The sequence below is a fragment of the Nothoprocta perdicaria genome, unplaced genomic scaffold (assembly GCF_003342845.1).
Source record: "Nothoprocta perdicaria isolate Ctin4 unplaced genomic scaffold, notPer1 scaffold_2, whole genome shotgun sequence".
NCBI lineage: Eukaryota > Metazoa > Chordata > Aves > Tinamiformes > Tinamidae > Nothoprocta > Nothoprocta perdicaria.
The window spans coordinates 2,176,993-2,197,967 of NW_020455204.1; the positions used below are offsets into that span (position 1 = coordinate 2,176,993).

Consider the following 20,975-nt stretch of genomic DNA (forward strand, 5'->3'; position numbering starts at 1 on the left):
AGATTTAGACAACACTGTGTTTCATGCTGAAAAACATCACTAATCACTAAGCTTGTGCCTCTATGTAGAGAAAGAGATGAAGAGCAAAGGAAAGACATCATCAAGAGAAAAGAAACCGAAGAAAATATTTTGCAAGTAGTTCCTCAGGCAAGGACATGCTATTTGAACCAATTAATTGAAAACAGCAGCTTTTCCTTTTGAATGTTGATACACAATCATTTGTCAGCAACAGTAATGACAGATTGCAAGAATCCACAGCTCCTCTTAATGATTAGCTCCATGAAGAAATTAACAACTGTCACATGCAAACAGCATAAAAATGTTTCAAAACAAGCTTTCTTAAAAAAAAAAAAAGGGTCATATTTTTCTGGGTAATCACTGTACAGCCAAATGAGATATTCAGCACCTTCCACCTGCTTGCTGATACATGTTCTTTTTGCTCAGTTTGAAGCAGTCCTGTTGATATGTTTTCTATCAAAGGTACCAAGTGCTTTGATTGCTTCCATTCCCCTTGCTTCCAGTATCAGAATACAGAGGGGAAATTCAATTTATAAAAGCTTTGATATAGGTTGGGAAGAGAACTCAGGGAGTAATGCATTGCGGGATATGAAGTGACACAACATTTTCAAGTGCGAAATCTGTTGGTTCCAAACTTAGTTATCACTATCACTCAAGGAAATAATAAATCTGGATTTACAATTTGTGCATATTTTAACAACTGATATTTCAAGAAGACAAAGGATTATCATAGCAGAAGCATGAAAAGTCATACTTCCTGTAGAGCACGTTCTATAGCATCCACATGCAGCAGGTTTTATCAGACTCCTGCAGTGATATCCAGCTCCCATTTACTACAGTGACCGAGACACCGTTCTGCCTTGTTTAAATCACTATCACAGGTCTGTGCACAGCAGGGCTTCTGACTGACTTTCATTCTGTGATTTCTAAACAGCAAATAATTGTCATATTCAAGAAAAAGAATGTAAAGTAAGGAGCAGAAGGAAAAAAACAAAGGCAGTAAGCCACTTTTGAGTATTTCAAGTGGTATTTCTGTCAAGGTCTGTTTCTTAGTTCAATGACTGTTTAGAAATGGTTAGGATTTTATATCTAAACAGTCATCAGGTGGCTGTACTAACCTTGTGCACAGGATTAGGGGAAGCCCATACTCCTAAGAGATGAAGAGAATGAAAGTAGGTGTTAAAATCTTGGGCCTTCCCCAACTATATGATGGGAGGAAGATATATAATAATTCCTATGAAAATATTGCTGATTAATTCAAAAGTATCATGTTGGAGAAACTGCTTTAATTCCTTACAACTAAAATGCACTGCCCTAAACTACATAGTAACAAGAAATGTCACAAATGCAGCAAGAAATCTAGTGTTTTTATTTGCCGCAGACCTACAAAACCATAAAATCTTACATTTTAAAGACCCCACTAACACCTTATGTGAGTTAAGGCAATTATTTCTTTGATTTGCCACTAAGGAAAGTTTCATTCTGCAGATAATTACCCAAGGCACCCAGAAAGCCTATCTGTGTCACATGTTGTGTTTTTACATGCATACAGATGAATTGCTGCCTTCAAGTCATTTTTCAGTCCACTTTTTTAAAAAAAATAAAAATGGCAGTAGCTATTTTTTTTTAAGAGCATTATCACTCATGTGATGTATCTAAAAGTTATTTCTTTGTTGAATGACAAAAAATAACTTAGGTCAATTTAAATAAAGAATTTCCTACTCTTCTGGTCACACATGGATCAAAGAATGCAGGAACAGCAGACTTCCCACAGCACAGCTTCAACCTGGGCTGGAGTAAACAACCTAGCTGCTGCATTTGAACCCTGCACCTCCTCACTCAACACAAATGGCAAGATGATTTATTTACTTGGGCAATAAACCAAGCAGCTGCTGCATCAGGGGCTGTCTTACCTTGTGGGTTTTGCTGTACGTGTAGAGATAAGCCAGTCTGTAGAGGCTCTTGTAGTGCTGGGGGAAGCGGCTGAGGCAGAGGCAGAAGGAGGCGATGCACTGCTCCGTGAGGAGCTTCCGCTGCTCCTCCAGGTCCGCGGGGAGGCACTGGGGAAAGTCGGATGCATCTCCACAAGGGTCAGGTTTCTTCTTGCAGTCCCCCTGGGAGGGCGGGATCACAGCTTTGATGGGATTGCTGGAAGCAGGCTGAGCATCCAGCAGCACTTTTTGGCCGCTGGGCTCGGCAGCATGGTAGGATTCCGAGGTCTCCAGCAGCTCTTCTGACTTGCCTGTAACTAGAACATTAACAGGAGACTCTATGACCCCATAAACAGAATTATCCCACTGCTGTGCTGCTTCAGACTTGAAAATGTATTATTACTCTTGGTATTTAACAAGTAACTCATCGTAGCTCATTAACAGAGTCACATACCGAGTTCTCTGTCGTCTTTACTTAGGACTTTTCCCCGAGTCCACTTACCCAGTGCAGGACGTATGCAGTGTTGGAAGAGAACAGGAGCAGAAGAAAGACCCGTCACAGAGTTTTACTGTCTTTGCTTGGATAAAGAACCTCTTGCATTAGACCCTATCTCCCAATGGGTAGAAAGTCACTAAACAAGCATTACTTTGCTTTTTAGCCTTTTCCTTGATAAAGCTGAGCTTGAAGTCAATAATGTTTTCCAGGCCAGAAAATATTCAAAAATTGCCTGAAAAAGATCTGTTCATCGTCACTTTACAGATGGCATTATGGTATGAATTTTCAAGCATTTCCTAAGAGTATTTTTTGTCAAGTACCTTATATATGGCAAGTCTATAGGCATTTAGTCTACAAAGGGGTTGCTTTGCTTTTGAATTTTGTTGTCATTTAATTGTCTAAGGCATAATTAAAACACATGGAATTTTTTTTTAGCAGCTCATCTAACATAGGTAATGACAACATGTTCAGCTATTTCCTATATAATACATATACAATGCACCTAAAAATATACAGGTATCATTTAAGTTTTTTACACTTAACCCTAATATTCAATAATATCAGTAATTAAACCAGGAAAGTATTTTTCAGATACAACATTCGTTCTGATAAAAATCACTAATGGAAAACTGCATTCAGCAATTTCCCAACACACAGCTGGTGGCAACATCACAACTCACTGCAAGTCTGAAGAACTGAACTCAACTTCCAAAAGGTTACTGGGATTAATGGAAGCATAAGTACAATTTTATAAATGTAGAGACTGAAACCTACCTCACTATACATGCACAGGCATATCTCCACAGATTTCCTTAACTCAGGCAAAATTGAAGTAAAATATTATTAAAAATAAACTACAAAAGTTTCTTTTATATATATATATGCAACATCAATAAAAAATAATTAGCAGGCACTTTTTCCCAGTGAGATCAGTGAAGTGAATCAATGCTACTCACACACCACACTTCACATATCTGTGAAGGCGAAAGAGACTAAAATGTAGTATTTGCTGACAGAAAAGACTTACCAGCCCACATTTCAAAGGGCACACAAGCCAGAAGCATGGGCAAAATTAATACAACAGTCTTATTTTCCATACTTCTTTCTCTAATGACGCCCAGTTGCCCAGCTATCACATCCAACTGTACAGAGGATGAGGAAAATTCCAGCTAATGGATACTGGATGGTCTAATTTTCTTTTTTTTTTTTTTCTTTTTTTTTTTTTTTTTTTTTTTTTTTTGAACATTTTCCAGGGAAATATGAAACACTAATATATTTTTTATGAAAAACTATGGCAGACAGCAATTCCACTACTCTACAGAGATAAAGTATCCAGTGGAATAAAATATCTAATTCTGCTACTTATGCTCTTTTAGGTAATGAATGTCAGTCTGTTACTGGGCCAGAACAAAAAGGGCATAAATACCAAAGGAAAGAAGGAAAGAAAGCCAAATGGCCAACGATGACAGCAGCTTAACAGTAAATAAGCTTTTAAAATAAAGCAACTTGGGATGCTGGCCATATGAATAATAAGCAGCTCTAATTTCAAGCTACACACATACATGCAGCAATAATGTCTAATTAAAATGCTCACAGTGCAGCTTTTTTCAATATTTATGCCTGCTGCAAAAAATAAAATAAAATAAAATACACAAGCTGATCCTATCTATTAAAGTGGTCATACTCTTTTCCTCTGTAGATCCCGGGGTGTCTTTGTGGGGTATCAGTGCATCAGCACAGGGAGCAGAAATCCTCTTCTCTGGGTAAGACTTCCTCAGGCTGTCTTGAGAACTGGCAGGCTCATTAAACATATCCTGTGTGGAGCTGGAGTCGGAGAGCACTGCTGCAGTGCTGTCCTGACTCCTCTCTGCAAAACATAGAAAGAAATGCACTGTTTCATGCCCATCGAGTTGCTGCTCGCATCTCGCTAATAGTAACACAGAACTGCACCCACTCTGCAAATTCCTTTCAAAGGCAACACAAGATCCCTAACCACCACCCACCCTGAAAAGGTATTTAAAATCATTTTTTTCAAGATACCCATTTTAACTCACAACTTTGCACTAAAAATATTAACCCTCCTAGTCTTCTTTCATAAGGTATTACTGAACATTACTGGAGTGCCCCCCTCCTCAGCAGATTTCTTCCAAGAATATAATCCTGGAACCTCATTCAACAAAATGGTGCTCAAATGTGACAAGTAGTTGAGGACACAGTATTTCAGATGTTGCCATGGTCCTATCAAATTTTCCTCTGCCATTTGCTTTGAAAAGCATCCTCTCTATATATATTTTGTCTGACACTATTGAAACCCATTTGATAAGAAAAAATAGACACATCAATATTGGTAAAAATTACTTGCAAAGGAGAGAAAAAAATCAATATCATTAGAAAGGACAAGACAGGATTGAACACCGCTGCCATCTATCCTGCATGTGTTAGATGCTGTTTGCTAAGTGCTCTGAAAGACAATTTCATACAACAAATAAACAAGCCAAAAAATTGGGTCTAAGGCAGAAAACTCTTGGACATCAAGGCAGTAGACAGAAGAAAAAGAAAAGTGGCACAGCCTCGACACATACACTTGGGAGAGCGTTATGGGCCAAGCTGCTGATGCACTGATAGCTGTTTCACTGCAAGACAGACAGTTGTACAGGATTGTGACAAAGGGGGACAACGGTTTTAGCTTAGAATGAGCAGGCAAGTGAACCTGTTTCACCCATGTCTGAAAGCCCCCTGACATGAGCGAATCCTTATCCAGCAGGGACTGCCAAGGGCAAAACTACATGAAACTACATGGGGGGAAAAAAAAAAGGCGAACTTATACCTTCAAGAGAAAGACACAAAGATGCATATATATTTTTCCTGCTGGGAGAGAGAACTGACATTTTTCTGCAATATTGTGCCAGCAGAACTCAGCTTCCAAGGCAAATTTCCCGTAAAGGTCAGTGTCTCTAAATCTGTAGGCCAAGATTAATTTACAGTGGGAAATTAAGGTAGATCTTTATTAAGATACATGAATCGCTTAAACAAGAGGTATGGTTTAGTCACTGCCTAGGTAGTCCCATTGCAATCTTATTAATTTTCTTGATATGATCAAGAAGCAAAATAAAAACAGCAAAGACTCTTGCTTGAGATGAGCTGCTAATTTAATTAAATCTCTTCGTTCCATCCGAATAGCACATGATCATGAGAGAAATAAGGGCTTCCTATGAATTTCTTCTATCAAGATAAATCCCTCTGCAGACTTTCAACTTGCAGATCAGGATTCCAGATTGCAGATCAAGATTCCAAAAAAAAAAAATGGAACAAAGTTTGATGCAATTCTTAGGCTTTTCATTGACACACAAAGAAAATATCCCCATCCAATAAACAAAAGGATCTTAAAAAAAGAATGGGGGAACAGTAATTTGTTCTTAACTGAAAGTTTTAGGTTGGTTAATGATGCCAAATTTTCTATAGCAACTAGAGAATTACAGAGAATGAGGATTCTGAAGACAGGTCAACCAAACTTCCAGTGACTCATTTACAAAGATTTAATCACATTCTGTAGTACAGGTGGATACCACTGAACTCCCACCTCAGCAGTAACTTTTCAACCATCTCAGAGAAAGTTTTCAGGGACTGGAGAACAGAAGATCTAATTAATACCTGTCAGAGTATTGGGCAAAGATTAGTACTGAAAGTGATCTCAATGAGCTGGAAACATGGTCTTCAGAAACAGGACACGACACAAGCAAACCAACTCAGTGCATTTAGGTAAGAATACTCAAATGCACAAATAGAGAATAATGAGCAAATAAAGACAGAGCAGTTTGCTAGAAAAGGCCATGTGTGCACATGTATGAATCTACATGTGTCTGTAGAACACATAGCAGATAATATCCTGAGGACAGCAGGGTCCTCTCAATGTATAAGGGAACTTCCCTTATACAAATGAGTCAAAGATGAGAGCCTGTTTTGTCCAGCTGCACAGATCCCTGTATGGGTTTCAGCAACTTACACTCCTGTACTGGTGTTCTTGCATCTCCAAGTGCAGAGCAATAGAGTTGTTAGCCACTGTTCCACTTCTTTAGTCAAATCCTTTTTGTGTAACCTCATACTAAACTTCAGTATTGCCTTTTCATTCAAACTCATTATGAAATAAAAATTAGAGACAAGTTAAATGGGAAAAGCAAAAATGGAACATACTGAAACAGAATGAGCATCCAGTGCCATGGGCTAGAATGGCACATGTACAGTGGACACGAAGATTTAATTCTAACCTACAAGTGAGTGAACATCAAGGGTTAAAACTTCTATTTTACAAAACATAATTCCTTTTATGCGCAGAAATATCCACTCCATCTTTGAAGCTTACTTAGTTTGACATGAGTGACAGCTTGGTGCAAAAAGAGTTTTAAAGATCATCATTGACTCATCAGGAAGTTGAGAACACCCATTTACAGACACACACACACACACACAAAAAAGTGCAGCATTATAACATTTGCAGAATTACAGGACAACAAACTATGAAGTGGGGCGTCTCCCACAGCATGAAGCGAGTAGCCTTTCCCAGTGAGGTATCATGCAGGTTTTGCCAATTATTAAAAGCAAGCCGTGACAGGTAAAAGCAGGAAGAGAATGCCTGGGGAACAGAGATTTGTGTAAAGGTTAGAGGCAGCACGGGCAATATTGGTTGCAAAAGCAATCAGGCAAAGACAAACACAAAAATAGGATGACTGCATCTAGCTACACGGAACACACTACATGACATGGATGGAAACTGAAACCGTAAGACGTTTCGATATTGCAGCAGCAATGCATCCTGCATATGTCAACTGCATGGCATCATAATAATTTGCAATCAATTATCAATACAAAAGGCATACACAGAGAAAACAAAACAAAAACCTCACTGCAGTCTCCCAAGTCACCTTTTAGAAGTCATGCTTCTTCAGATTTAATGCCTTTTTTTGCTTTCTGCACTAGCTTCAGTATTTAGTGCAAAATTTAGCTGAACTTAAACAGCTTGAAATCTGTACTCTGATTTTTTCTATGATGACTATAAACAGGCTGGATGTGTAAAGGAAGACAAGGAGAAAGCCTGTATTTATATCTAACACTGGCCATCTAGCTGTGCAAGGTAAATGTGGGGATAACCCACGTACAGACAGACTGGGTAGGTGTGGTTCCCTTTCCCTTGTATTTCCTAGTTTGCTTTTGGTGGCTACTAATAGTCTAAATCTCAGGTTTCCACTATTAAATGCACATTGTGGGGGCAGGGAGGACCGTGGGTGGGTTATAAAACAGCAACAGATGGGGTGACACCAGGAAAGACAGGATAACAGAAGGGAGGAAAAGATGCTGCTGAATGGAGAGACAAGAAAAGAAAAAAAGCTGCTGCCTATTTTACACACATGACAGCAGCTAGTCAGCTGCACCTACCAGCTGCCACTCAGCAAAACTCCTCTCTCCTTGGAGGAGATTTGGGCTAACAGCTGCCATGAGGAGAAAGAAGTTTAGTTCCTTTACAAGCTGTATTTACTGGTTCCTTCCCGGCTCTACAGTAAATTCTGCCCTGCTTGTACTGAAATAATTTGCTGCACTGGAAGGCACACTGGCAGAGATTTTGTTTAATAAATAAATAAAAGCTTATCTAGCTCTCTGCATTTCCCAACAGGACCAAATACATCTCCGATATTCCCGGCTGATGGCTGTATCAGTAAGTGTTCCCAATGTTGAGGTGTTCCAGTATTGTACTCTCTCCTGAGAACATATTTTAGCATTTCATTTGTATTTGCTAAATGTTTCCTAAAATTAATATTATTTTCCTAATCCCCACATGGAATTTTTCTTAACGCAGTCTAAGCCTATTACCTCCTGTTCTGTCCCTCATGGATAGGGAAAGTCACAGATTACTTTTCCTTCCCTTTTAACTCTTCATACAGCCTTAGACACGGGTTAGGGAATGCTGCTATCACGCCTCCACTTGAGACTTTTCCTCTCTAGACTAACCTTTAATTCCTAGAATAATCTTCTCTCTCTGTCCTTCCAGGTCATGGGTTCAACTCTGTTTTTCTTCTTCAGCAGCCTGGCTGAGTGGGATCCCAGGCACTGCTGAACTACTGTTTGTTTTGGAGGGATAGTCTATGCAGTTCTGTTGTTCTGTTTATATTGCATATGATCAACAACACTTATACTAGAGTATGAGCAAATAAGAGTATTTTTACCAGGCCATAGTAAGAATAAGTATCTAGGCTGAATTTGGGCCAAACTGTCTTGTCTGTGAACAGACAAAGAGACACTTTCAATTGCTGTCAGAATAGTAAGGAAAAAAAAAATCCAAAGAGTATTTGAATGATGGATTTTTTTTTTTCTTGCTATTTTTAGGAATAATAAAATAGAAAAGCAGGCAGCAGTCTTCTTCAGTGATGTGATTACATGTAAGATGTCAAGAGCATTTTACTTCAAAAGTATATATTTTCAATACAAGTAAAATGCAAATGCATGCAAAGGAGCAGGGAATATGTAATAATATAAAAGTAGAAGACTTCTGAGCGCTGCTCAGCCTGTTAGCTCTGCTTCCATCTGCACTAGCCTAAGGCAAATATTTCAGTTTCCTGGGGCTCTTCAATGTGCTGGATCCAGAGTTCAGTTTTGCGAGCAACGTGCCAGACACGATGACTGACACAGTGCTTTGCAATTCCACTTGTCACAGTTACCCACAGGCAGCCTAAAGATCACCCCAACCTGGCTTTCTTTGGCAGCTGCCGTTTCCAGTTGCTGTGACAGCCGTGCTAACCAGCTGAGCCAGGAGACCCAAGAGCTGCTGCTTTGGGCCTGGCAGGTGGTCGTGTCCCTCAGCTTGCACCTTCAGCCTTTGCTAAGCAGCCAGCTTTGCTCCACCAGGCAATTAGGATGCTGCAGCCCAGAACACCTTGCTTGGAGAGAATGCACTAATGGCACATCCCTGAACATCCCTCTACTTATTTGTCTCCTGGGAACACTCCATCAGTCTGCAGGACCGAAACAGATGTAGTCTCAGGCAGAACTGCTTCTCGTAGGACACATTATTTAGAATATAGTTAAATATCTGCTCTCTCTCTGTTTGCCTTGTTGAAAAGGCATCATAAGGCTAAATAATAGAAGAGCCTGACCACTAAGTAACTTATTCACATTAATAAATTATACATGATGACATTACTAAATTATATATGATATCAAAACAGTGTAATGAATTACTTCAGATTGAAATGCAAGCATGGAGAAAATGAGTATCTCTATATACAATGGAGTGAATGGGCAGAAGGAACTTTAGCAAGTTCCCCCAAGAATTACCTGTTAGGGAAAAAGGAACAAATTGACCTTGCAGAGTTTCCAGGCATGTGTGGGTTGGTTTCAAAACTGCATCAGTAAAAATATACTTATGAATATTGTTCTTCAAAAAAGATGACAACAGGCCTGGAAGCAGCCCTCCCTCGAGAAATAAGCTGGTTTCAAACACAGCACTTCTATAGGGCCTGCCATATTCTTTCAACACTAAGCTATATATTGCAAATTAATTTACTTATTCCTGAGTGCTATATAACATCCAGATAGAAGAAATAAATTGCCAGAAGAGTAGACTCAGAATAAAATTTCTAGCCAAAAAATAGTGTCAGGTTAAACAGTAACATAATTTCTAATATAAGTATATTATAGTACAAAAATCTTGCAGTAACACCATGATAATGCCCTACCTTCTGGCGTTATAAGCCAATTATTTATGCTAACACTTTATAATCTATATAGATGAGTTGCTAACCAGTCACTGTAAATGATAAAGAAAAAATTAAAAGATGAAATCTACAGGACTACCATGCAAATCACTTCATGTTGATTCATGATATATTCAATATAGTTGCCACCTGCCTCCTTCAAAAAAGAATAATCCTATTTTCTTTTGCTTTTTCAGTTTTGACTTGTCTCAGCCAAAGTTCAAATTTGCACCCGATTGGTTCATGCAGGCACTGAAATTTGCTCCAGTTTTCTGAAGACCAAATCTACATCTTTTCTACTAAACTCGAGGTAGCCATTTAGCTCTCGAGATGGGAGAAATATCGAAAATGCAGTCAGCTGCAAACTCCTCTCAAAATTCCCATTGAGACTAAATGACAGGTGTCAATGGTGGCAGGTGACAACTTTGATTTCTGTATTTGAGGCTCTGACTGTGCATCGATTCTATTTAAAGCACCGTGAATTTTTAAAAATAATGAGCTTCAATATTGCCCGTGTTACCACAGACCCCTCACCCTCCTTCAATGAGCAAGTTTGATCATTCCTGGTCAAACCCCCCATGATTAGAGCACCTCCCTGTGCTGCCAGTATTGAGAACAGGGACTGTACCGTCCGGCGTTGCCTGCTGACGGGGTTTTTTACATTTGACGTAATCGTGGTCAACTGGAGTGGCTGTGTAAGGTGGGGATGTCAGACCTGGACCGGAGGAGGAGGGGAGGGAAGTTCCAGGCCCCGGCACCGTTCCAGCCGAAGAACGAGAGTCTTCATCAATCATGCAAGTCTTTTCTCTGGAATGAGGAAGAAAAGTTAAGATGATCAGTATTTCCAATACAGTATTCAAATCTTATTAGAAAATTCTAAATGATGTTTTGTTTTGGTTTTACCAGAGGTTAATTTTTTCCCTTATCACTGATCAATATGGAAATATTCTTTATCTTACAATTTTCAGCAAGGCAAATTACAAGGGCTGAAATTCTGAAGTCTCTTACTTAAGCTATGTCTGCCTATACTAAAAAATAATTTTATTAATAAAGACAGTGGCTTCAAAACACATCATAAGATAATGGTTGCTCCAATTGGTTTCCTTGCTGCCTACACTGTGCCAATTATTGAAAAGACTTCCGATTCACATATAATCTAATTGTATATGATACCTGGAATCTACGTTAGAGTTAATTCTAATCACTTTGCTTGGTTGATATCTCATGTACCCTCATTTTAAAAATTTATTATACTGTAGTTTAGCTGTCTAGAGAGATATTTCACATAAATAACCTGCTCTTATTTGGAACAAGTTTGCTTTCAGAGGATGTTCCTGGAAATCAGCACTCACTTTTCTGCAACTTTTGGGGTGTTCTTCTCCTCGCCCCTGGCAAAAGGTCCCTCAGAAGCCTCTTTCATGAAACCAACCAGTATCTCTGCATCTACTCCAGAGTCTGGTTTCCCAACAAGTTTCAAAATAGAAGCATGAAGTCGAAAGAATACCTAGAAAACACCAAAGTCTGTTCAGTCAGTAGGAAATTTGTGCAATCAGTTGTGCAACCAGTTACAAGTTGTCCTTCTCTGTAGGAACTGCAAGACTTTGCAAAGATAATTCTCTGCTACCTAAACTTACTTAAACAGGACTTTTCCTGCCTTTTTAAGTTGCTTGTAAAGGAGAAGATCTGGAACAGCTGCCCTGCAAATTCTGAAACACAGCAGTGAAAGCAGATGTGGATGGTTACCACTGGACAGGTTCCAAATATGTTATTTTTACCAGCCTGCACAGTGGAAGCAAAAGTTTTCTAGCTATTATTCAAATCGATGCTTGACCTTATGCTGTCAGAGAGATGAGATAATGGTGAAGTCTGTCCACACACAGATCTGAAAGCTGATGAGTGAACTGAGCACAGCAAACGGCAGCAGTCTGGATAACACAGTTGATTCTATTCTGCACTAATCTTGCAAACGTCCCCAGATGTGAACACGTGAACATGTGCCTAATAACAAGGACTAATAGGAACTGGAATTGTTATCTGTAAAGAACAATGCTTGCAAGTCTAGGTATTTTACTTTCTCTTTTACCTCCAGCGCCTCCATGGCAAGTTCTGGTGGATTATGGTAGTGGATCTTCTTTGGATATCGTGCAGCTTCCTCATGCAGGTAGTGGCCAGCCTGTTTGTAATGAAGTAGATAGACAACAGGAGGCTGCTTTTGCTTCTCTGCAATCTTTCCCAGCATGTAGTGAATCAGCCACTCCTCTTCATCGCCATCTCCCTCGCAGCGAGATGCTGATGTGAAACACAGTTTGGCTGTCTCCAACATGCTGTCTCGACGCTCTTCCATCTGTGATGGAACAAACCACCAAAAACACATTTATTTGCTCTGGCTGAGACAAAAGCTGCAAGAAAAGAATACACTCCTGCACCTAAAAGTGCCTAAGTGCATATCCAAAAGGTTTACATAATTTTGTAGAATCTGTAAAAGGTAATTCAAACATCAAGGCTAAACTGATTTTTCTAGAAAATAAAGTAAAACTTTTTTGACATCAACTTATACAAATGAATATGAGAGTTTCCATAATCAATTAGTATATATATCATCTAAGATGTAGTGCAGAGAACGTAGGTATTTAATTTCGAAAGTTGTTGGCTTATAAATTTATATAACTTAAAAAGTCTGCTCTAAATTAGCACCCACCTGCTGCACAACTTCAGGGGGAAGTTCCGATTTCCACTGCTTCAGCTGTCGGGATGCAAATGAGTGCAGGGCATAGGAAATGGTGCCGTATTCAATCCACAGAGAGAGATTAGAGCTGTCAATCTCCAAGGCTCGCTTGAAGCAGTTCAGGACAGGAGTAGAGTGCTTCCAGATGGGGCCATCACTTTTCAGTTCGTTAGAGTTCAATTTGTCTTGAATACGACTTGCTCGAGCCAGAGCCATGCCAGCCCATGAATCAAACCTACATAAGCAAGAATGTCAGATGTGAACCACTCCCTACACATCACCTTGAATGACAAAGACAACATTCATTTTACTGTATTCCAATTTACTTCTTCATATGCTCTTTCGCACAATTTCTATATCTCCTCCTCTTCTCACAGCAAGAAAGACTCTGTACAAACTTAAATTGGCCTGATTTTATTAAAAATGTTTTCTGAAAAAAGTCCTACTCTCAATATTGATTACATATGCAAACCTAATTTCATTTATTTATTTGTCATACAAAAGCAGCATATCCATATTTCCAATAGCAGCATGTCTGTTGATTCCTTTTCTAAGTAGCTATGCTGTCCTGGTCAAACGTCCTATTATTTTTGTAGCCCAGTATGACATTCTATAGTGCTGGACTGAAAGGCAAATGACTTTTATTATCAGTGTTTCCAACACAGAAATCACACAAACCAAAATATACCCCTAAAGGAAAACTCTGATGAACAAGAAAGATGGCTTTCTAAGGAGAAATATAAACATCTAGCCTTGTTTATTAGATCTTGACAATACAGGCTGAAGAGCAGTTTCCACTTTATGTAATCTCAAGTTTCGGGGTCAGAGACTCTGGAATTTTTCAATTATACCATGATTCTCACACAAAAGGGACTGTGGTATTCATAATATTTTCACATTTTTGCTTGCTTATTTCAACCACAAGCATAATCCTTTGCCAAGTGACCTTGATAGAGAAATTCCTGAGGAGAATGGGAGGAGACATGTAACACACACAACTGAAGCGGCATCATGGGCTATCACTGGGGTGACAATACTATGCTTTCACATAAAGCTTCTTCTGAGCAACAAAATTTCATAGATTAAAGTCAATCTGCATTGCACTATCTTTTATTTATAAGCTTAATGATTAAAAAACCCTATCAATTTGTATAAAGCTTTGTCTAGTTTATCAGGCCTTAAAAAATGTTAGTGATCTAATTGCAGTTCTCAAGCAAGCAGATTCAATAACATTAAACTACATCTGTAAAATTGCTCTGGGTCTTCATGTTCCCTTTCGCCTCCGCTGTGTCCCTGAACTCAGGAATAGTTTGGCTTTCTCAAGCCATTCAAGCTAGGGTTTTAAGACTGCTGCAGTTCAGTCTAAAAGTGTCTTTCCCAAAGCACACTTCATTGTTAAGATAAAAAAAAAAACCTAAATTCCAGTGGTATTTCAATCAACTAGAAACTAGCAAGAAAAAAAAAAGTGTTAGTTTTAAGCATCACTCATCTGCTGGGCTTGATTCCGAGTGGTTCTCTAGTAGCAAAATAAATATTAGAAAAGAATAAATCTAAATAGTTGATTTCTTAAGTTTTTACTATTGACACGGAAATAAACTTGTGCTTTTTTAGTATTAAAGAAGTGAGAGGAATGAATAACACGCAGCAATTCAACAATACTGACCTGTTTGGACAAATACAAATGTCGTGCATGTAAAACTTAATGGCCTTAGATTGTTCTTTATTCTTGAAATGATAGTCTGCCAGAAGATAGTACAACTCAGTCACTACTGGTGGAGAATAGTCTGCGCCATCCGGGAGAGATGGGGCCTGAAAAATAAGTAGATTCATAAATAAAGGTTAATAAAGCATACATATTACAAGAGCTGCACGCTTGCTTCTTTCTTGAAGTGAAAATAGATGTTTGTCAAAAAACATAAAGCTATTGAGTATCTAGAGAGTGAAAAATATTCCGTAGTGTTAGAGCATGCTAACACTAATGAACATCTCATATTAACTCCATGTTAATCAACATCTCATCCTTGACAGCATTATTCTTATTTCACTTAAATGCAGTTCACTGAGGAAAACCCAGCATCAAAGGTGAAGCACTCCCCAAACAAACTCAAAGTCAACATGAAAACAAATATCCTTTTCCTCCTTACATTTGTTTCAACAGTTAGTTATACCTTGCTACACGTTCCTTCAATATAGGCAGAGACAGTATCTAAGCTCAGCATAGGTTTATCTGTTCGGGGAACAATCGTCGCAGTCTTCTTCAAAAGGTTGGCCAGATCAGCAGACACCGTGCTGGTTTTGTAACTATCGAACTCTGGAAGCGTCTTAGGCTTAAAATATTCAAACATAAACAAGGCATCCTCCCATGTTAAATCCACCTGAAGAGGGAAAAAACGAGAGGGAAAAATTATCTCAAATTCCCAAATTCAAAAGTTGACTAAAGGTTAGGTTTTGGGGCTATTTTAGTTAGCACAAAATACATACTAGTTTATTAGGAAACAAGTTAAACCTCACAAAAAGAGAATTAAAATGACTGTCACTGTATGCTGCTTCCATTAACTTCTCCCTGGTTTAAGACTAGGACATTAGGCTGTAGTTTGGTCAATCTTACTGAAAAAATGGGCAAGAAGCAATTGCAAGCATCCTGAGTGACACTAAGAAAGTGGGAAGAAATGGAAGAAGGGAAAAGCTACACAGGCTCTGCAACTTAAATTTCAAACTCAAAACAAATAAATTAAAAGGCTGCCAGACAAAATCCTGATACTCAGAGTGTTAAAACTCTGAAGAATACACTTTCACTTCAAACCATTCCTCATTTTTCCCCTTTCCCTTTAATTTTTCTTCATTTTGATAAAAGTATTTTTTTCACAGTTTCTGTCTCCTAGACTGAGGTTTTAGGTTTGGGTTTTTTTGTTTTTTTTTTTTTCCCTTCTCTCCTCTCTTTCTTCATTTCATTCCCAGTAAATTCTGTTTCTCTAAGGAAAACATGGAAATCATAGGGTACTAAACACAATCATTTTATCAACTATTTCAGTATGGACTTTTTAATCCAGAGAGGTCCAATGGGACAAGATTGTTTCTGGCAATGGGTACTCATCTCCTATTTCTCTTTTCCTTAGCTATTCCTATGTTTTTATTAATTTTCTAGAGTAAGTTTTAAGAAAAAATTCACAAATACTAAATGAATTTTAAAAGGCCTGTCAAGAAAGCCAGATAACTGTTTTCATTGAAAAAAAATCTTATTGATTTATAGATCTGTAGCCACTTACATTTGATAAATGCAAAATCATCTGAGGTTTTTAACAAATCAATTGTGCTTCAGGCAGAGAATTGTTGACCTGCTTTTTTGTCTCTTAAAACTGCAACCCTCTTTCCAGGACATTCTGTAGTTGTTCTCTCAAACTGAACTGAATTCCATGCATATGTGACAATCAGCTACCAAATAATCATAGAGTTTGCAAAACAAGCTAGAGTATCATTTACTTGCATCATTTTAAAAAGTGACTTTTTTCATATTCATAAACTGCAAGGCTGGCTGCTAAAGTTCTTCTCTCAAGCTGACATTTTCCTCTCTATTGTTCTCGAGCGCAAAGTTCTCTGTTGAAAACAGGAAAGTCATGGCTCATTAAGATCATTTTGTCAATACTTTCAACATGGCAGACTGTTGTGAATAAGACTGTACTAACATTTCTCTTAAGGCATCTCACCCCTCTATATGCATAAAGTTTTTCATGTTTTTAAGAAAGTCCCCAAGAGTGTATTTACTTTCCACAACATTTTCCAAAACATTTTTGAGAAAATAAAATTTTAATCTTTGTCATAAATCATTTCAAAATGGATTAAAACCAAACAAGGTTCATCATTTCAGGATACCTCCCCAACATTAAACAACACATATCTCACCTGCTGTACTGAATGTTCCTCCAGGTACCTTGCTTTGCTTTTTTTGCTAGGGAAACCATATAAGCAATAAAAACACTGTTCCAAGGCTGTTTCCAGCTCCTCTTTGTATGGATGGGTGTCTTCAGAAGTAGATGCTGCAAGTTCTTTTTCTAATACCTGAACCTAGAATATCACAAATATTAATGAACAAATCATCTGACATCTGAAACTTACCCCGTTATCTAGATGTAGATGACAACATCATAAGGATCTGTACATGTTTTTTCTTAATAAACCAAATATTCGCCATATATTAGTAAATCAATCACCTAACAAATCATTTAAATGGTGCAGCAACTGCAACAAAATGCCCCTTTTTCCCTGTTAAGTCATGAACTCAATGTTTCAAGCTTCAGGTCATTCAAAATTTCTCACATTTCCTTTTCTACTTCCAGTCATTTGTGATTCGTATAAGGGACTATCATCATAATACTTTTAAAATACTTCAGTTGCCTATCATCACTTACCATTTTTCAGCATGCACTAGGATTACAACCCAGTCATTTGAACAGACAATACATGCTACAAGAGGCTCCTCATGCCTGGTTTTCCTGGCATTGTAACAGGATCATCATAACACAGAAGTCTGTCATTCTGAATACAAGGAACTCATCCACAAACGCTAGGAAATAATACCAAGATATTCTTTTATGCGTAAAGATTTTAAAGAGACAAAAAGAAAAATAAGTGCAGTAAAACACAATTCTTAGAAGGCACTGCAATGAAATTTTGAGTCACAGCAATCACAAATGAGTCACAGCAGGCACCACAGCTTTCCCTGAATCTCTGAACAGGTTTGAAATTTAAGAAATGTGAAGTATAGATAAGTATGCTGAAAGAAAGATGCAAACATCACCAAAAACAACAACAAAAGCATTGTACAGCTGCAAACAAAAAAATCACTTCAGCACTAGTGACAGAATTATTACCTGAACAGCATTCCTAACAACCTCCAGTGCTCCTACTCAGCCTTTGAATTCCTAGCAGTAAGCTAAAACTGTTTTCAATAATTCAGACCCTGACTACTGCTAAAGGAGTTAACTGTACACTAACATCTTTCATTAACACCATCTTCTTCAGCTAAAATCAATGTATTCAAGCAGACAGTTCACTGATAGCAGGCAAACACCTCTTACTGCAAGGATAATCCATGAAACAGAAGCATGTAGCACACGTGAAGCCCTCTCTCTCTTTAAATACTTCATCCCATTTTTGCCTTTCCTCACTCTTCCAGAATCCTTTCGTCTTTAAAAACTAGTTGCTTGTGATAAATAATGTCCAATTATATTTCAGTTTAGGAAGTGGTAAGTTCTACAATTGAAAAAATCAAAGATTTCTTTCAAAGTGCACAACAACATCTGCAAAGATCTAGCTACAAATATATTCAGCTTTTAATTAGCTGCAACTTCTCCAGGTTCACAGAATGTATGATCAGATTCACCAGACACGGGTGCACACCATGCAGAGACAATTTAAATTCAGCACTGAGCAGCACTGCTCATAAGATGCTTCTTTACTACATCTCTTTACTAGAGACATCTGAGACTGGATATAGCTTATTTTTTTTCATGAAATGCAGCGCCTGAGCTTTAATAAGCTCTCTGGACCCAAGGCAGCTCCATGCAAAGGCACCCCTGGTGTATCAGAATTATGTTCCCAGTACTCAGAAGAGTGAGGCGAGCCGGATGCAGAAGTAATCTAATAGATCACAGTGCAGCAGCTTCAGCTCGACTCTGTTCATTAGCTCCAGCCCTGCCAGAGAGAGATGACTCTCACAGAAGCCCTCAGGCTCTCCACACCATCCTTCCTGGCTGTCTAAATTACTGACCTGGACACATTGCTGCTCAAATGCAGAGGTAGATGGGCTCTGGCACTGAGCTGTGCCTAACAAGCTCCAGGGAGTGCTGAGAAGCAAAATGAAGAGATTCCTGAGTAGCTCTATGCAGAACTAATCATGATTTCCTCTCAGCTGATGGTAATAAACCTCAATGAAGTCAAGCTGAATCTGTGAAGTGCCACTGAAATATCCCCATAGAGCAGCACTCCACGAATGCCACAGCTCTGCATCATCTGGGTTTCACTGGCAGTCAGGGCATCCCAGACTCCCACTGCTCCAGAGCGAAAAGCTGACAGTAATTCAATTTCTCAAGCCAAGGAAAGCAGGAGGAAACAGCAACACACAAAAATTCTGCTTCGACCAGGGGAAGATTCTTCACCGGCGCAGTAATTAACCTTAAGGAATAATTATAAAAAAGATGACAGTGAGTAGGTTACACTCCTGCAGCTAGTAATGTCATGGCCTGACTGCCTGGGCATCATTTCCCAAGCATATTAGACCTCTAACACACTCACCTGAATCACAAAAGAGCAAGGAAGCAAAGAGGAGGCTTCAGGCACAAAGCAAAGGAGGACGGATGTGCATACAAAGCTGTCTGCTCCCGATCAACCAATGATTACAGAATCACTGGTTCTCTATTTTACTCAGTAGAACAGCTCTAGTTGTATGCTCAAAATTATATTCAGTTAATAACATGAGAACAATAATGTTACTTTTTTTTTTTTCGCCAGTCTGCAAATTAGAATCAACCCGGATATAATCAAATAAACTAAATATATCAACAGCTGAAGAGCCAAGGAAACAATCACTCTTCTCACTGAGGTAACTCCACAGAAACAATTATATTGCATTGAGCATTTCTATTCCCTTTCCTCCTTAGTCTGTTACTTGAAATGCTCTTTATCTTTCTATCATTGGACAAGGGAAAAAAGAAAAGCATATCTGAACAGATTAACAGGAGAGAAGAAGAAACAAGGCTTTGCACCATCTTGTCATGTCTGCCTCACCTGCACCTCACTGAGTAGAATTTAGTGTCTAATGCCACTGAGGGGTTATTCTTTTAACTGCCAAACCTTTATCAAACATTTCAACTCTGAGGAGGGAATAGTAGGTATTTATCCTTCCTGCCTGCATTGTTTCCTGCTCAGGGCATAGGAACCATGGTCACTGCTGAAGACTGGAGTGGGAAGAATGTTCCATGCACACAGGCACACATTTCAGAAGCAGGCAGAGCAAATGGATCTTTGGTTCTGTTTCTTATTTTTCCTGACATCATTCATGCTTCCTTCTGTTTAGCTAGTAGGATCAGGGTGTGCATTCAACTTCCTCAGAGCAAAACCAAGACCTTAAAGAACAGCTAAGAATTAGACCTGCTTCTGAGCAAACCATTATCTGGATATACAAAATAAAATTTGTAATCTAAATCATAGTAAGCCTTTTCTGCAAAGAGGGTAGGATCTTGCTGACCAGCCAAACACAGCGGGAGATAAAGCTGCACATAGATCCATATTCGGTTATTACCTCTTGCAGATCAAAAACTACTGCAAGTATTTTCTGATCTTAGTTATAACAAGAAAGCAATTTTTTGACCTTACCACAGAGAAGAATATACAATACAAATTTAAACACTGCAAGACTTATATTATGCAACTGAAATTTTAACATGTTCACAGACCAATAAAAGGTTATATTTTTATTAAGTACTCAGAAAAAGCACTTAATGTTTTTCCAGTGTTTTACTGTTTCAAGTCAAGATAGATCTTCTACTATCTTCCATTTTAAAAATGATACTATAAAGCTTGTTATGGAAGGCCAGGGCATCTCCTATCACTACAAAAAGGCAGGTATAGAACAGATAGAGATGGACAGGAATATGGAATAATAAGCCTCAAATTAAATTGACCAAAATATTTGTATGCTTAGCTGGAAGAAGAAAGTAGAATTAAAAAACAAAACAACATATTTTAACATCCAGACATTAACAATGTAATAAGCAACTTCTAAGCTGGTCGTATTTTGAGATATGGAGATTGGATAGATGACCTTCTGAGGTTCTTTCCAACCTAAATTATTCCATAATAGTCATACTTACATAAAACTTGAGAAGAGCTCCATCTGAGTTGCAACACCAGGATCTTCTTCCCAAATACTCATGAGCGGTGTTCAGCAGCATGAGAGAAGAAGGTAGCATAGGGGTGTCAGGACTCACTGAAAGATGATGGTAAATAATTAAGTAATACAGAAACCAAGTTAAATCCAAGTAGCCACCACTTTATTTAGCAAAAGA

At 38.4% G+C, this 20,975-nt stretch overlaps 1 protein-coding gene across 1 annotated transcript in view; it reads right to left on the minus strand.

Moving 5' to 3' along the window:
• The window catches only part of CABIN1 (calcineurin binding protein 1), a 93,205-nt gene that overhangs the window by 60,350 nt on the left and 11,880 nt on the right, over positions 1 to 20,975 (minus strand). Inside the window, exons 18-27 of the mRNA XM_026037611.1 lie at positions 20,781 to 20,896; positions 16,813 to 16,974; positions 15,081 to 15,287; positions 14,576 to 14,721; positions 12,886 to 13,147; positions 12,271 to 12,531; positions 11,540 to 11,691; positions 10,816 to 10,994; positions 4,130 to 4,312; positions 1,932 to 2,266 (exon numbers count right to left, since the gene is read on the minus strand). Coding sequence (XP_025893396.1) covers positions 1,932 to 2,266; positions 4,130 to 4,312; positions 10,816 to 10,994; positions 11,540 to 11,691; positions 12,271 to 12,531; positions 12,886 to 13,147; positions 14,576 to 14,721; positions 15,081 to 15,287; positions 16,813 to 16,974; positions 20,781 to 20,896 — 2,003 coding nt within the window. The remainder of the gene's footprint in view (positions 1 to 1,931; positions 2,267 to 4,129; positions 4,313 to 10,815; positions 10,995 to 11,539; positions 11,692 to 12,270; positions 12,532 to 12,885; positions 13,148 to 14,575; positions 14,722 to 15,080; positions 15,288 to 16,812; positions 16,975 to 20,780; positions 20,897 to 20,975) is intronic.